Source organism: Aspergillus steynii (genome assembly GCF_002849105.1).
Source record: "Aspergillus steynii IBT 23096 chromosome Unknown P170scaffold_6, whole genome shotgun sequence".
NCBI lineage: Eukaryota > Fungi > Ascomycota > Eurotiomycetes > Eurotiales > Aspergillaceae > Aspergillus > Aspergillus steynii.
The window spans coordinates 2397071-2411776 of NW_020194403.1; the positions used below are offsets into that span (position 1 = coordinate 2397071).

The 14706-nt window shown below is 54.6% G+C and overlaps 8 protein-coding genes across 8 annotated transcripts; 3 read left to right on the forward strand and 5 right to left on the reverse strand.

Annotated features, from left to right (window-relative positions):
- Positions 1–405: 405 nt before the first annotated feature.
- Positions 406–1536, reverse strand: pyrG (orotidine-5'-phosphate decarboxylase pyrG). The gene is made up of 2 exons (XM_024845837.1): positions 1230–1536; positions 406–1157 (listed from the first exon to the last, which is right to left on the reverse strand). The coding sequence occupies exons 1-2, from the start codon at positions 1384–1386 to the stop codon at positions 481–483; spliced, it is 834 nt and encodes a 277-aa protein (XP_024702395.1). The 5' UTR covers positions 1387–1536; the 3' UTR covers positions 406–480.
- A 150-nt stretch (positions 1537–1686) lies between these two features.
- On the reverse strand, positions 1687–2683 carry P170DRAFT_438817 (MAPEG family protein). Its single transcript, XM_024849690.1, has 3 exons — positions 2475–2683; positions 2291–2426; positions 1687–2137 (listed from the first exon to the last, which is right to left on the reverse strand). Exons 1-3 carry the CDS (start codon positions 2507–2509, stop codon positions 1850–1852), a joined length of 459 nt encoding a protein of 152 aa, XP_024702396.1. The 5' UTR covers positions 2510–2683; the 3' UTR covers positions 1687–1849.
- Positions 2684–2902: 219 nt separating this feature from the next.
- On the reverse strand, positions 2903–5033 carry P170DRAFT_438819 (putative diacylglycerol O-acyltransferase (DgaT)). Its single transcript, XM_024849691.1, has 4 exons — positions 4475–5033; positions 4368–4408; positions 3308–4310; positions 2903–3241 (listed from the first exon to the last, which is right to left on the reverse strand). Exons 1-4 carry the CDS (start codon positions 4743–4745, stop codon positions 3042–3044), a joined length of 1515 nt encoding a protein of 504 aa, XP_024702397.1. The 5' UTR covers positions 4746–5033; the 3' UTR covers positions 2903–3041.
- Positions 5034–5205: 172 nt separating this feature from the next.
- Positions 5206–7643, forward strand: P170DRAFT_412677 (WD40 repeat domain-containing protein). The gene is made up of 4 exons (XM_024846940.1): positions 5206–5469; positions 5574–5689; positions 5762–5962; positions 6022–7643. Exons 1-4 carry the CDS (start codon positions 5376–5378, stop codon positions 7441–7443), a joined length of 1833 nt encoding a protein of 610 aa, XP_024702398.1. The 5' UTR covers positions 5206–5375; the 3' UTR covers positions 7444–7643.
- On the reverse strand, positions 7581–8297 carry P170DRAFT_234760 (uncharacterized protein). The gene is made up of 2 exons (XM_024842914.1): positions 7900–8297; positions 7581–7839 (listed from the first exon to the last, which is right to left on the reverse strand). Exons 1-2 carry the CDS (start codon positions 8187–8189, stop codon positions 7719–7721), a joined length of 411 nt encoding a protein of 136 aa, XP_024702399.1. The 5' UTR covers positions 8190–8297; the 3' UTR covers positions 7581–7718.
- A 145-nt stretch (positions 8298–8442) lies between these two features.
- On the forward strand, positions 8443–10941 carry pex8 (putative peroxisomal membrane protein Pex17). The gene is made up of 4 exons (XM_024851721.1): positions 8443–8595; positions 8657–9654; positions 9714–10162; positions 10216–10941. Exons 1-4 carry the CDS (start codon positions 8522–8524, stop codon positions 10768–10770), a joined length of 2076 nt encoding a protein of 691 aa, XP_024702400.1. The 5' UTR covers positions 8443–8521; the 3' UTR covers positions 10771–10941.
- Positions 10942–11115: 174 nt separating this feature from the next.
- Positions 11116–11966, reverse strand: P170DRAFT_448781 (protein-S-isoprenylcysteine carboxyl O-methyltransferase; the record flags this gene model as incomplete). The annotated part of the gene is made up of 2 exons (XM_024850993.1): positions 11116–11204; positions 11297–11966. The coding sequence occupies 2 exons, from the start codon at positions 11964–11966 to the stop codon at positions 11116–11118; spliced, it is 759 nt and encodes a 252-aa protein (XP_024702401.1).
- A 521-nt stretch (positions 11967–12487) lies between these two features.
- On the forward strand, positions 12488–13341 carry P170DRAFT_234803 (sugar O-acetyltransferase). The gene has a single exon (XM_024842915.1). It carries the CDS (start codon positions 12730–12732, stop codon positions 13249–13251), a length of 522 nt encoding a protein of 173 aa, XP_024702402.1. The 5' UTR covers positions 12488–12729; the 3' UTR covers positions 13252–13341.
- The last annotated feature ends 1365 nt before the right edge of the window (positions 13342–14706 follow it).

Genomic DNA, 14706 nt, shown 5'->3' on the forward strand with positions numbered 1-14706 from the left:
AGGCCTTTGCCGATGGAACGAATCGACGGCTGCTCTCTATCTCCTCGGTTGGCGGTGCCAAGGGAGCTTGCGATCCTGGAGTGTCGATCAGGCCGGTTGGCTTTGCGGATAGGGAAGGTCAAGCATTCAGACACAACTTAAGTCGACTGACACGGCTCTAGATCTGTGTCCGATGCAGACTGCATACATCGAAATGGCAGCGACGATGAGGATGTCGTTATCTCTGTTATCATCTTATCAGTGACTAACCACTTGGTTATCGTCTCCTGCAGAGCTGCTTCTGCATCACGGCCGTTATCTGTCTCCAACCGAGATAGCTGCATCAAGGCCCGTCAGTCCATCCTCCATTCCCCCGAGACTAGCCCTGCTTCTTAGCTCTTGTGAAACAATCCCAAGTGATACGGAGGACAGTTGAATCAGTCATACTTCATAACTACCAATCCGGAAACTATTTATAAATCATGCACAAATTAACACCACCTATTGCCCGCCAACCCGCGCCAAGTACGCCTTCCAGCCCTCCTCCTGATAACGCTTCGCAGCCTCGACCGGGTCCTCCGCCGCGTAGATGCCACGACCCGCGATGATGAAATCCGCGCCGCGACCCACCGCCGACTCGGGAGTCTGATACTGCTGCCCCAGCTTATCCCCCTTCGAGGACAGATTCACCCCCGTCGTGAAGACCACGAAGTCCTCGTCCCCGCTCGCCTGGCTATTCTCCGACACCACCTCCCCCAGGGACCGGGTGGACACGAACCCCATCACGAAGCCCTTGTATTTGCGCGCGTAGTCGACGGACGCGGTCGTGTAGGCGCCCGTGGCCAGGGACCCCTTGGAGGTCATCTCGGCGAGGATGAGCAGGCCGCGCTCGGAGCCGTAGGGGAAGTCCGGGGACTCGGCGGTCTGGGCCAGGGCCTCGACGATGCCCTCGCCGGGCAGGATGCTGCAGTTGATGATGTGGGCCCACTCGGAGATGCGCAGGGTGCCGCGGTGGTACTGCTTCTGGACGGTGTTGCCGATGTCGATGAACTTGCGGTCTTCGAAGATGAGGAAGTTGTGTTTCTGCGAGAGGGCCTTGAGGCCCGTGATGGTTTCTTCGCTGAAGTCGGACAGGATGTCGATGTGCGTTTTGATGACCGCGATGTAGGGGCCGAGGCCTAGTTAGATACATAGATTGTTAATTAATTGATTGAGGGTTGCGTCTCGTGGCTGCGGGAGGCAGGGCATACGGTCAGCCAGATCCAACAGCTCCTTGGTGGTCGTCACGTCGGCGGACACCGTGACGTTGGACTTCTTGGCCTCGGCGACCTCGAAGAGCTTCTTTGCCAGCGCATTGGGGTGCGTGCTGGCCCGGGCGCTGTATGTCAATTGCGACTTGGAAGACATGGCGGATGGAGGGGTAATGCGGGGTGGTGGAGATGAGGATGATATGAGAGCTGGTGTGTTGATTGGGTTTGATGTTATGCCCTCGTGTGTCCTGAGATTTCAGCGAGAGATAGAAACAAGCAGATATAGTACGACCGAGTCGAGTCGAGATGCTATTTCGTCGGCAAAAAATATCATCGTCAAATGGAGGGGAACCACCAGCCACGGCGGTCAGCCACGGGATCGGCGGTGTGTTTGTGGCGCAGCTCTGGGGTAGACGGAGTACGATGGAGTCTTATACTAACAATCACTGGGAATCTCACAGAATATAGACTGGCTCTCTATATATGAACAGCTCAAGTATCAAAAATCAACCAACCCCAATTTGAACGATCATTTTAAACCAAACTGACACAACTTGCAGCCACCCGCCGTACCCTTGGCATAATATACAATCAAAAACTGAATCAAACCTAGGTAGTATCTACCAAGAAATCAAATCCTTCGCCACTCCAAAAACAGTCAATCCCCAAAGAATACCTTGCACAGGCCAGAACCACGACCCGATGTAGCGTCCCTTGCCCTGCGGCTTGCCCGAGTACACATAGCCGTAGAGGAAGAGCGCGCGGAAGAAGGTCCAGGCGGCGCCGAGGCCCGTCGCCAGCTGCGGGTATTTCAGGCCGGCGGCGAGCGTGAAGAACATGGCTTGGGTGGCGTTCTCCAGGAAATTAGAGTGGGCGCGTTGAGCGCAGTTGAACTGTTCGGCTTTGGGCTGTTGGGGCGAGGTTAGCTGGACTATCTATCTGGCTGGCAGGCTGGCAGTTGGCTCGTTCATCTGGGGTGGAGAGTCCTGCCCGGGTGGGGAGCATGGCCATTTGGCAAATTGATCCATGCGGAGTGGGTAAACCACTACTTATCGACGTACATTCTCCTTGCATTGCTCCACGGTCGCGTAGTTGTGCGGATACGGCACCTTGGCGTGTTTCCGGAGACTGGTGACCACGTTGCCATGAACAAAGCCCATGACGGGAATGGCACCCAGAGCCACGGCAATGACGGCGCTGCAGTCTATCAGAATAGGAATCAAATATGGAGGGGAGGGGACTCACCCGTAGTTGTCGGGGACGGTCAGAGTAGTAACCATTGTGGATGTTGTGGTGGAATAGACAGTTAACCGGTGGGTGGAGTCTGTTGTGTACTGCAATTGCAATTGGATTGAGAGAGGTGATTGAGTGATTGCGGTGAGAAGTACAGAGGAAGACCTTGCAATTTATGCAATCGGCAATGGAGACCTCCTGCAGGAAAACATGGAGAAAAGACAGGCAGCGGGGATTACGTCGGGTGCTCGGAATCCGGGGCAGAAGCTTCCACTCGGAATCGAGGCTTCCCGCGGTCCGGATGGCCCCTTCAATCTGTGGTGGTATTGACTCACTCACAAACTCCGTCGGATTTGGTTTCGAACTCCTACGTGCACGCTGTTGCCTGACCAGTCGGATTTGGTTTGGCCACATATGAAAGCAAAGAACACGTTGCAATTGAATCCGCCAATCTATGCGTGTATATATTTACGGAAGCAGGAATGAACCACCATGCAACAACTTCCTCCGATTACCAGATTAAACATCCCCATAGTAATATTTCTTCTGACCTGTCGAATCTATGCCCAAGTCACCTCACTACATTCGGCTCACACTGCCATATTTCGCTTGCCAGGCAAAAAAGTACAGCAGCGCTCCCAGAGGCTGCCCTACAAGGCAGAAGCTCACCCAGAAGATGGAGTTCCCGATAACCTTACCCAGTGGGTCCTTCATCTTCTCCATTGGAGCCGTGATGGCGATCAGCGGAAGCTGAAACAACATCCCGGCAAGCGCAACGCCTAGACATCGTTAGTTACATGTGACGCCCCTTTTATTTCTGACGCACTCGGGGATAGGGTCTTTACCGATGACATTGTGAGTGGGGATCCCCACGAGCAATTCATGCAAGAGAGCGGAGAGGGTGAACACCACCACACTGGCCGCAAATGGACTGTACCCTCTTCCGACCATGGGGGAGAACACATGTCGCTTCATGAAGAGATACACCGGTCGGTTCCATGACCGCCAGTAGGCCCCAAGACTCGAGCTGTTCCACCAATCTGTGTAGAATTCGCGGTCGCCAAATCGCATGATCTCGGCCAGAGCATTCAAGAACGACTGGAAAAGGGCAAAGAACCCGGCAAGCCAGATGACGAGAGAAATCGTGGACAACTTCATCACCCGTTCCAAGATCGACGCAATATCCATCACGGCGATTTTTTCAATCGAGTTGCGCAGCACCGGGGCGGCATACTGGGCCGAGAGAAGCCAGATAAACACGGACAAACCGAGAAATTCGAACAGACGTTTCGCGACAAACGACCAGCGGATGCGCGGCGACCGGGGATAAACAGGCTGGTAAACCAAGGTCGGTGCGAGCCAAAAGTACGTCAAGTTCCCCAGACTGATGTTTCGAGGATACGGAAGGGACGAGTATAGTTCGGGAATGGCCGACTCCGCGGACGGATTGAGCATCGCCTCACGAAGGTCGCGGTTGGTAAAGGCATAGGACCAGTTCTTGAGCGCAACGATGAGCGCGTGGACTTCGCAGACAGTACCGATTCCGGGGTGATGGATGTAGTAGTAGACGACAAAGCTGGTGACGGCGAGGTTGAGAAGGGTGTTCACGATATGGAAGAACAAGGTGAACCGCCAGATCGTGCGAAACGCCCGCTGGTCTCGCTCGTCTCCCTCGGCTGATCCGTCCTTCTTCTTCCGCCCGACGGTCTGCTTGGCTCGTCCTGCGGCAAACAGCTCAAGAACGTAGGCGATGAACAATTGGCATGGGACCAGGGAGAAAAGCATCGTGCCCAGCACGACATCCTGTTTGCGATAGTCGTGGCATTTGATACAAATGAGAACCCCGTACTATTTCGAGGTCGGGGTTAGCTTGAAACACTACAGCCCGAACTTCAGAAGACTCACTTTCATGAAGTTTTCAATGATTAATCGAAGGTTCATCGCAACTAGTCCCCGGAGAAGAAGTATTAGTTCTGGGAGCGAAAAGACGACCCAGGAGTAGAACATCCTACCTAGAACGATGACCATGAGGTTCCGAAACCCTAGGAAGCTGGTCGAGGCATCGGAATCCCGACTCAAGCTGGAGTGTCGCACCTCCGAGTGGTATGCTGCGACATGCCGGTATTTACTTCTTCTCTTGCCCTTGCTGCCTTTGGTGCTCTCGGGAGTCACGGAAGAAGCGTCGGTACGGACAGAAGTACCATTCATAGGCTTTGAGTATGAAACCCCGCTGCTCGAGGCATTGTCGGCGTTCCGGGACGCGGACGTCTTGGATTCAGTCATGGTTGTACGTTGTTGGAGAATTACTGGCTTATAGAGCCCAATCGTAGTCGACCCTGTAGCGCGAAAGAAACACCCACGCCGATAGCTGGGCGAACGCTCACGATCTCGCTGATTCTCGACTCAATTGCGGAGATAGCTCGGAACATAGGACAGAAATCCCTCGGGCCAGGCCTCGGACTGGTCACTCATGACAAAGGACACGAAAAGATTACGAGAAAGGGGGGAAGAGGGGGAGGCGAGCAGGTAATTATAGCATGGAAAGCCAACCAAACGACGGCGGGGTTGGCACGTAGCGCATTGTAACGGCGAAGGAGCAAAGGCCTCGACTTGACCGGGGGTGGTCGAAGTGTTTGGGAGTCGCAGCGGACCGTCATTGGGCAACGCATGACCGCCCGGCAAGTCGCTCTCGGTCTTCCGTCCTCAAAGAAAGTCCAGTCCCGGTCCTTTTGTTCGTCCTGCATGCACGCCATGTCGACTCCGTTTTAGCGACTGATTCCTTCTTACGCGTGTCTTGCTCTTGCCACTATCTCCGACTCTCGACCCCTGTCATGATCGCAAGCTGCTCCGATTTCCCCGTCAGCTATCTTCCCTCCCTTGTGATTTAGATACGACAGCCCCGGCTCTGTTGCGATGGCCTATTACGATGAATCGGGCGGTGATGCCCCGCCATATTCGAGAGGGCAAAAGACCTTCGAAGGTGGAATGGCTGGCCCGCGACGACCAAGTAAGATTTTATTTTTATTTTGATCTCTATTGTGGTGCATCTGCGGTTGTGAAATCACCACCGTCCTATCATTTCTTCCGCAGAAGCTAAGAGCTCTTTTCTAGGACTGGTCACGGATTATAGCTCCTCGCTCGTACAATGGATGCGCACACGACGACCGCAATACAGGGGAGGTCATCGGATGGAGGTAGAACGGCCAAGTGCAAGCTATGTGGTGGATGTAAGTTGATTCCGCGTTCTGTTGACACGGACTGTCGGACTGAAAACTAATCGATTGGATTCCTTCTCTCAGATGCTCCCTCCGTTGGCGCGCGTTCATTCTCCGGCAGACACCATTCCCGTGCGCCATCTACATCAGTCGATCGGAAAGTCGAAAAAGCCGATTACCGTGGTGCGATGGACCCCCGAAGGCAGGCGTCTCTTGACGGGTGGACATACTGGAGAGTTTATGTTGTGGAATGGGACGGCGTTCAACTTCGAAACGGTGATGGATGTACGTTTTCTACGGGACTATAGGCGACTAGGACCGCTGTCATGCTGATTGGGAAACAGGCTCATTATGATCAACTGCAAGCGGGAGTGACTTCTTTGTCCTGGTCGCACAGCCATGATTGGCTGATTTCCGGAGGACAGAAGGGTGATGTGAAATATTGGCGACCGAACTTCAACAACGTGGAAACGATTGACGATGCGCACCATGATGCGGTGCGAGACCTGGCATGGTCCCCCAGCGACAGCAAATTTCTCACGGCCTCCGACGACACGACCTTGAAGATCTTCGACTTCACCTCTCGAACTGCCGACACCGTTCTTACCGGCCATAACTGGGACGTCAAGTCCTGCGATTGGCATCCTACCAAGGGGTTGTTGGTTTCGGGATCTAAGGACCACCAGGTTAAATTCTGGGACCCACGCACGACACGATGCTTGACAACACTGCACAGCCATAAGAACACCGTGACTGCCACGAGGTTCTCGCCGGTAAACAGCAATCTTCTGGCAACGTCGTCGCGGGACCAGACCGCAAGGATCTTTGATCTACGTATGATGCGGGACATCTGCATTCTTCGGGGCCACGAGAAGCCGGTCTCGTCTCTCACGTGGCATCCAATTCACACTACACTGGTGTCGACAGGCAGCGAGGATGGATCGCTGTACCACTGGCTGCTTGACGAACCTAACATGCCGTCGGGTCAAGCGCCCACGGTCGCACCGTACGACAGCACCGATCCCGCCAATACGCCGGCGCAAGTGATTCACCCGGCCCACAAGGTCCAATATGCGCATGGCGCAACGATCTGGTCTCTGGACTGGCACCCGCTTGGACACATACTTGCTTCCGGTTCGAAAGATAATTTCACGCGGTTCTGGTCTCGGGCTAGACCCGGCGAGACTAGCTACATGAAGGATAGGTTCCACATCGGAGAAGACGCCGCGGAGGCTCAAGGCACGTGGAACCGAGGCTTTGGAAAGCGACAGATGCGGGAGGAAGAAGAACAGGAGCTGCAGGACGAGGCCGAAAGCTTGGTCGATCAGAGAAAACCTGCAGGCTCGTTTCTTCCCGGGATACAGAGCGCACCTCCGGGAAGCGGTCCCCAGAACGGGCCGGCGCCATTGTTACCTGGCATTGGCGCTCCCCAACCGCCGCCGCCGCAGGGTGGGATGCCAGCCGGAATGCCTCAAATGGACCCTGGCCGTTTGGCCGCGCTGCTGTCTACCCAACAGGCGCCTCAAGGAGGCAATTTCCCTCCAGGTGCTGGAATACCTGGATTCAGCATGCCTCCTGCTATGCCGGGAACACCGCCTGTGAACGTCGACCTTGCAGAGCTACAAAAGCAGCTGCTTTCTCAAGGCGTCTCTTTGCCCCAGAATTTCCCCCCTGCGAACTTTGGTCCTATTCCTCCGTCCATGGGCTCAGGGGGTCTTCCTGGGTTGCAAGGTGGTGGCTTTCCGGATAATGGATATGGAAGGTGATGCCTCTCGGGTTTCTGTTCGATTTTACTGACAATTTGTCCGGAGATATTGGCGTAGACGTAGGTAGCTTTTGTGCAGGATTTTCATTTCTTGCCTTTTCCCTTTTGCATGGCTTTCAAGAGCACCGGATTCTTCACTGGATGTATTATAACTCGGATATTATAAGGTTATTAGGTCTATACAATAGTACAGACACCAGCTGTGCTTGGTTTATTCCATGAAGAACGGACGGGTTGCGATAAGGTTGTGATCGTCTGCCGATTGTTGCACAGTGTTCATAGACCCCCTTGCATAGGGAAGCTAGACAGGATTAAGACTAAAACATTAATTCCACCCCAGATGATGGGTATCCAGGTCGACATTCGAAAGTTGCCAGCTTCGTAGACACTTCCTATACTAAACACCGGGTTAGCCACCATCCTCCAGATGTCATAGATCAGATGAACCAAGACTCACACAAGGCCGATTATGCTCCCGGCCATCAGCGCCTCTAAGCCTGCGATGGCAACATAGATGATCGGAACAGCCAGGCAGATCCGCCAATTCCGGCCTTGCGTCAATAGCGCACAGGCGGCGACCAATAGGTGGCTGGCTGCGTAGAAAATCAAGGTCCAGTAGAGTGTGAAGCGCCAGATGTCGCGCGTGTAGTAGAGATAATAAGCGACGCCATTGCGCCGGGGGAAGGGATCGTAGAGCGATGGGAACGGAGGCGTTTGGTAATTGATGGGGACGCGGTTGTTGGCCATGAGCTTTTGACAGAGGCGGTATCTTGCCTTGTCAACTTGGGTGGTGCTGGTATGGGATCGAATAGGGAATCATGATATCCTAGGAGTTGGATGGTGATAATACATACAGTGATTTCCCGTTGTTGAATGTCCAGGCCAGACTTCAGCATTGACGCTGGCTGTTTGCAGTGTTTGCACCTAATATCATTTGCGGATTAACCTCGGCAGCTGATCTGGGGTTCTCCGCGGTAAGGCCGTCCGTCCTTCTGTTAGACTCCCGTCGGTCCTACGGTCTCTCGGTTGCCTTCCATGCGCCATTGTTTGGTTGCCTGCCTGGACGTTGTATTCTGAAGATGGCGACCGAGCGTTCTCTAGGTGCCCTGTTACGGTCGCTCCAGTCGCCATCCGATCTTCAAGATGCCTTTACGTGAGAGAACCAGCCACTCCGAACCGCAGCTCAACCCTCCCGACTGACCTTCCCCCATCAGATTGCTTCCGACGGCGACCGGCCTCCTGTACACTCTTGCGAACCCCTTGAACTTGAGTCTCCTGTCGTCACAATTGCTTGCGGCACCCGCGATATGGGACCACGCGGTCGATCTCCACGCCTGCCGGAAGATCCTCAGCGTATTCAACACGGCTGCCATCGCATTCGTGCAGAATGAGACCTCCGACGACCCGAGGATCCCTTATGTCAAGCCCCAGAAGATTGAGCGGGAAGCGTGGGTGAAAGCCGTTGTCAGCGGAGCGGATGACAAGTCGCCGCGATGGCGACACGTGCTCCTCATCGGGGGTCTCTTGCTGGGCTTCGAAGGCCAGAATAGACAGGGGCTATCGTGGAATGTTCGCAAGAAGCTAGAAATGGCACTTGTGACGGCTGCGCAGCTGGCGCTGGAAGAACTGGACGCCGACAATGAGATCGAGGGCCTGTGCGTCACTATGGTGCTGAATTATTCCTTCGAATTGCTCTCGGATTACGAACGGACGATGATCAACTATGACCGTTTGCTCCCTGTGCTAATGCACGGTGTTTATTCGACCTCGGAGGGGCTTGAGGGGGGATACTTCCTGGGAACGGTGGATAAAGACATCGTCGAGGCGCCTGGGAAACGATTCCAGTGGCCGGAGCATTCTATTACTTTCGCGCGTATCACGGCAATCTCGTCCAGCCCGCTTATATCTGCGCTTGGTCCGCTTTCTCGGCTCATTTCACATGCCATTGAGAATGTTCGGGATCCAGGCTTGGTGGCCCGGTCTGTGGATCATCTTGCCGATTTCGTCCGGACCTTGATGGTGCAGTGGCGCCAGAACAAGTTATCGGAGGTTGATCGAGCAGAAGAGGCCGAGTTCCTGGATGCGGATTCTTTGAAGAACACGATCCCGAGCCTGTGGAAGCTGCTTCGGAATTGCTTGTATTCCGTTGTGATTGTACTGCGAGCTGTCCTGGGACGGGTTCTCAATGATCATGTGTTGGCAGCTAATAGAAGTAAGTGCCTCGTCTATCTTATGCTTGGTGTCAGCCGAGTTCAGTCACTGATTGCTTAGGTGCACCATATCTATCTATGCAATCCCTGCACATTCTCCGCAATCTTTACTTCGTTTCGTCTCGCATTGGCCCGAATGCGTCTTCTCAGCACATGTTCGTGACTTTGACCGCGGTGGATATCCTCGCGCAATACCCAGATCTTACCGAGAACTTTTTGAAAAGCATCAAGCCCAACGAACTGGGCCAGATCCCTGCCCATCCGCTTGAACGGTGTCTCGATCTGTATTTCCTGAACACAGCGGAGCTTTTCACCCCTGTCCTGTCGTCGAAATTCAGCGAGGACCTCCTCATTTGCGCCGCAGTCCCGTATCTCCCGGCCGGCGGAAACAACCATCTTCTCGAGATCTTTGAAGCCGCACACAGCGTGGTTCTCGCCGTGTTCGCGATCCCGAACAATGCAAGCGTGGCGGCCACTCATCTTCCATTCTACATCCAAAACCTCTTTGCCGTAAGCCGACACAGCCCCCCACCTCAAGTAATCACCAACTAACCACCCTCCAGGTCTTCCCCGACAACCTCTCCATCCGCCAATTCCGACTTGCATTCAAAACCGTCCTCCAAGTCACCGCACCCCCCTCCCCCATCGCAAACCAACAACCCCTCCTCCCCTCCATCCTGCTCGAAGTCCTCTACGACCGCGCCCACCACGCATCCGACAAAGTCCTCCCCCAGCCTTCCTCCACTCCCTCTCTCGACATGGAGCGCCCGCCCCCTCCCCTCTCCGAGCAAGCAGCCCTCACCCTCTCTTTGGTCGACGGCCTCTGCTTCCTTCGCGTCGAGGACCTCGAAGAATGGCTCCCCCTCACCGCCTCCCTCATCAACGTCATCCCCGACCCGGAAATGCGCGCCGCCTGCGTCGAACGCTTCTGGGAGGCGCTAAGCAGCGGCGAGATGGATGTCGACAGAGCCCACTACTGCGTTACCTGGTGGAGTACCAAGGGGGGTCGCGAGCTGGTTCTGTTCGGTCCCGAGGCGGCTGCATCCGAGCAGGCGGATTCTCAGGGCGCGTATATGAGTGGTGCGGTTGGGGGAGTTGCGCCGGAGAGTAAGCTTTAGATGTCGATGTCTTGTGGTAGGATGGTGGTTGAAGCGAGGTTTTGTTTTGTTTTGTTTCTTACAGCGAGCTTTTGTTTTTTTTTGGATGCTGATACCAGGTGATTTGTTAGATTGCTTGTACATAAATAGATAAGGTACCTAGCTATGCACTATGCTATGAGTTTATGTTACAAGTTGAGCACCTAAAGTTGATGAGTCTGGTTCCCGCGTATTTGCTTTTGATTAAATCTACGTCCGAGGCTAGGCCCCTTCCCAGTATTATCTAACGGACCCATGCCCGTCTGCTCAATTTACATACAAGGATACTTTTATGTGCGTGGGTCACTGTACTGTACGATGCACGAATCACCAGATGCCCGGGATCCCGACAATCGACCTCTTCTTGTACTGGACGTATTCGTCGCCGAAGAAGGCGATCAGGAAGCGTTCCTCTCCTGAGTACGTGAGCGATATGTTAGCAAGTGTGTATCGCCGAGGCAAGCAAGCCAACGGAGTGGAAGAACCGGACGAAAGGAGAAATACATACGCTGGATGCGACTGTTAAAGAATTTCCACAGCACGACCAAATACCCCACGAAGCAGACCACATTGCCCAGCACCAGCTGCGTGCCCAGGCCCCACCAGAAGAACCCGAAGTAGCTGGGATGGCGCAGCAGGGCGTACACGCCGTGGGTGACGAGCGTGTGGCCGTCCTTGCGCTCGACCTGGACCGTGTGGTTGAAGTTACTGCCGGCCTGGGCCATGGCGAGGGTGCGGGTGGTCTGGCCGACGGCCATGAGCAGCAGGCCCAGGACGAGCTGGATCTTGAGGCCGGCGAAGACGGGCCCGGACCAGGCGAAGTAGCTCTCTCGGGGCCAGAAGAGGACGTGGGCGAGGAGGCACTCGAGGGCGGCGGAGGTGTGGGCGAGGTTATAGGCCCAGCCGTTGGAGGAGAGGAGGAAGGCGGAGACGGAGGCGTGGCGGGTGTTGTGGGCGGCGGTGACGTAGTATTCGAGGAAGTGGAAGAGGCAGAGCGAGGCGAGGAAGAAGGGGATGCGCCAGAGGGGGGTGGTGGAGAAGAGGCGCAGCGTGAGGGCGAGCGAGGCGGAGAGGCCGAGGGTGGTGCCGATGAGGAACGCGCGCAGGGAGATTCCCGCGAGGGACTTTTTGCCGCCGGGGTAGATGGATGTGTCGAGGGGTGGGGAGGTGGAGGGCATGGTTGCGGCTGTGGGTGGTGTTATCGGTGTCGTTGTCGTTGTTGTTGTTGGTCGTTGAGGCCGCCAGGTCGGTGGTTCGTCGGTGGTGACCTGCGAGGTTGAGGTGGAAGAAGAGGTGAAGTCGGGAGGCGAGGACATTTTTTAGGTCGTTGGGGAGGGTAGTGTTATGTTCGTTGAGGATTGAGAGCTCTTTGGTGTTATACGGTGTTCCTGAGGGGATTTTTTCTCCGTGGTTCAGGATAAGGAGAGAGAATTGGAGGACGGGAGAGAGGGAAGAACTGAAGCCTAGGAGCGTGCCATTGTCAAGATAAAAAGCGTGTAAATGATGGATCCGTAGGGACAGAGTAGACCACAAGTTTAGGGAAGTAAAAGGAAGTAAAAGCAGGAACAATAGGGACGCGGGGAGAAGAATCAGCTCCGACGATTGTATTGTTTGGCCTGATCATCACGGGATTCCTCCGCGCACTCCACCGCTGACTCATCCGCTCTTTGTTGCTTCCCCGCATTCAATCCAATCCAGACTGAAGGACTAAGTAAGCATCTCCGAAGTAGATGCGCGGAATCGGCATGGCGTCCACTCAGTCTCCTGTTTTGTCCGAGAGAGACAAGATGCTCCGGGGCGAGCTCTATTACGCCTTCACCCCGGATCTGATCGCCGCGCGGGCTCGCTGTAGCCGTGCGACTCGCCAGTTCAATAACGCGGGGGACGTCTCTCGTCGGCGACTAGTCGAGCTTTGGCAAGAGTGAGTACGAGGCTAATGGCATGCCGTGGGATTCATCTCTTGGCCCGGTTTATATCGCTCTCACCTCGTCCGAATTCCCTACGGGTGTCGAGGTACTCTACTCACACGACGTCGGCAGGGTCACTGAGGATAAAACCCCTCTGCCTCCCCCGAAGGAGGACCCCGCGGAAGACGACGCTCTCTTCGAACAAGAGCCGTGGATCGAGCCCCCCGTCCGCATTGACTACGGGTTCAACGTGAGAGTAGGAGAAGGTGTCTACATCAATTCTAACTGCGTGATCCTGGATACTTGTCCGGTGACTATCGGAGCCCGAACCTTGTTCGGTCCCAACGTACACTTGTATAGCGGCACGCATCCGTTGGACCCGGAGTTGCGCAACGGGACCAAGGGCCCCGAGATGGGAGCAGACGTTGTGATCGGCGAGGATTGTTGGCTAGGGGGCAACGTGACGGTCCTTCCGGGGGTGACGATCGGTAAAGGTGCGGTGGTCGGGGCCGGAAGCGTGGTCACTAAGGTAGTAGAGTATTGGAGCCTTGGTTGATTCCGATATACAGAGTACTGATCAGATGTCTAGGACGTTCCTGCTTTTCATGTGGTTGCGGGTAACCCGGCAAGGGTCCTTCGCAAGATTGAGACGGCGATGAAGGAATGAGGGAGTGACAGGATCTCTCCCTGTCTCTCTTTCTGTCTCCATTCTTTTTTTCTTTTTCTTTTTCTTCAATGATTTTGGTAACTGGAGCAGCTCCAGTTACCAAGTCTCGTGATCAACCCGTAAATGAACATATACAGATTATATCTATTGATCCTGGATGTGGGGATCCCTGTTGCTCTCATTTGCGTTGTTCGTCCCTTGAAAGACGATGGGGTCAGTCCATGGTCCGGTCCAAACGCTCCTTGATTGCCATGAAGATGAGCCGAAGACAAAGGGAGACTCCAAACACCCGACAGGTGATGTCGGGAAGATGCCTTAGTCGGCTGCAGGATGAAAAGATGGACACATAGGAAATGCAGCGATCCTGCATTCAAGGGTCTGGCACGAACACGCTAGAAGGCCTGGAAGGTTGATGAAGTGGAGATGGGCGGAGTTTTAAGTTGAGGGGAAAATCATCCAACTAGCCGCATTATGTCATGGATGCGACGTATGCCAGGGCCCGGACTCCGGCGTATAGAGCGTTTTCTTTGTCGGGCTGGTCAATCTGTCTGACGATCCTGGTATTCCATTGACGGGCATCGGATGTACTAAAGCGTAGACGGTGGCCGATTCAAAAGACCGGCTTCCTTCGCTTGGGCCAGTATCAAAGAAAACCGTATTGGTTTCGGGAGTGGCTTGATTGATGGTCCCGTTGGATCCGTTTTTTAGTTGATTTCCCGTGAATTTCCCGCGTGGGACTGTTCAGATCATGGCGACATCATGCATTGCCGGTGGACAGAAGGCCAGTTACTCCAGAACCCTGTTTTTGGTAGTATAGTAGATAGATTGAATCTCATGAATTAGACTGATATGGCATTAATTTCGGGAACTGTTATGGACTCCAGATCTTATCCTATTCAAGGTTGGTCTCCGTGCTGACCATAACAGAAGCCGGACGCGAACACCTCCGGGCAGGGAAACAAACCCCCGAGAAGCGTCCCTCGCAGGAGAACCTGCCCGACCGCACCGCCCTGATAAGAACAGCTGACCAGATACTACTTTGTTACCTTATGATTGAGAAACTGTAGAATTCATACCTCCGTAAATCCAAGCAAAGCAGCACGACCAACCAGCGGCCCGGCGGGACTCCACCGCAACGTCAGAGCTTCTTCATTTGCGTTCTGGCTAAACCCGAAGAAGTCGGGCTGCTTCTTGTCTCCCCCTCACATCCTCCAGGCGGAAGCGGTTTGGGCTATCAAACAGGTACCTTGCCTTGCTTTCGTCGTCTGCCAGAGTCCAGACTCACCGACTGCTGCAGCTATCGCCAACTTCCGGTAACTGGTCGCAGCTGCCTGCACACCTCCG

Excerpts from the sequence above, each read along its gene's own strand:
- pyrG (XM_024845837.1), bottom strand. The coding sequence starts at position 1,386 with ATGTCTTCCAAGTCGCAATTGACATACAGCGCCCGGGCCAGCACGCAC. Across the intron at positions 1,158-1,229 it reads GCTGTTGGATCTGGCTGACC|GCCTCGGCCCCTACATCGCG; the intron begins GTATGCCCTGCC and ends GTATCTAACTAG.
- P170DRAFT_438817 (XM_024849690.1), bottom strand. The coding sequence starts at position 2,509 with ATGGTTACTACTCTGACCGTCCCCGACAACTACGG. Across the intron at positions 2,427-2,474 it reads ACCGTCCCCGACAACTACGG|CGCCGTCATTGCCGTGGCTC; the intron begins GTGAGTCCCCTC and ends GATAGACTGCAG. Across the intron at positions 2,138-2,290 it reads TGGAGCAATGCAAGGAGAAT|CCCAAAGCCGAACAGTTCAA; the intron begins GTACGTCGATAA and ends TCGCCCCAACAG.
- P170DRAFT_438819 (XM_024849691.1), bottom strand. The coding sequence starts at position 4,745 with ATGACTGAATCCAAGACGTCCGCGTCCCGGAACGCCGACAATGCCTCG. Across the intron at positions 4,311-4,367 it reads TCATTGAAAACTTCATGAAA|TACGGGGTTCTCATTTGTAT; the intron begins GTGAGTCTTCTG and ends ACCTCGAAATAG. Across the intron at positions 3,242-3,307 it reads CCCCACTCACAATGTCATCG|GCGTTGCGCTTGCCGGGATG; the intron begins GTAAAGACCCTA and ends AACGATGTCTAG.
- P170DRAFT_412677 (XM_024846940.1), top strand. The coding sequence starts at position 5,376 with ATGGCCTATTACGATGAATCGGGCGGTGATGCCCCGCCATATTCGAGA. Across the intron at positions 5,470-5,573 it reads GGCTGGCCCGCGACGACCAA|GACTGGTCACGGATTATAGC; the intron begins GTAAGATTTTAT and ends GCTCTTTTCTAG. Across the intron at positions 5,690-5,761 it reads GTGCAAGCTATGTGGTGGAT|ATGCTCCCTCCGTTGGCGCG; the intron begins GTAAGTTGATTC and ends TCCTTCTCTCAG.
- P170DRAFT_234760 (XM_024842914.1), bottom strand. The coding sequence starts at position 8,189 with ATGGCCAACAACCGCGTCCCCATCAATTACCAAACGCCTCCGTTCCCA. Across the intron at positions 7,840-7,899 it reads GGGAGCATAATCGGCCTTGT|TATAGGAAGTGTCTACGAAG; the intron begins GTGAGTCTTGGT and ends CCCGGTGTTTAG.
- pex8 (XM_024851721.1), top strand. The coding sequence starts at position 8,522 with ATGGCGACCGAGCGTTCTCTAGGTGCCCTGTTACGGTCGCTCCAGTCG. Across the intron at positions 8,596-8,656 it reads GATCTTCAAGATGCCTTTAC|ATTGCTTCCGACGGCGACCG; the intron begins GTGAGAGAACCA and ends TTCCCCCATCAG. Across the intron at positions 10,163-10,215 it reads ACATCCAAAACCTCTTTGCC|GTCTTCCCCGACAACCTCTC; the intron begins GTAAGCCGACAC and ends ACCACCCTCCAG.
- P170DRAFT_234803 (XM_024842915.1), top strand. The coding sequence starts at position 12,730 with ATGCCGTGGGATTCATCTCTTGGCCCGGTTTATATCGCTCTCACCTCG.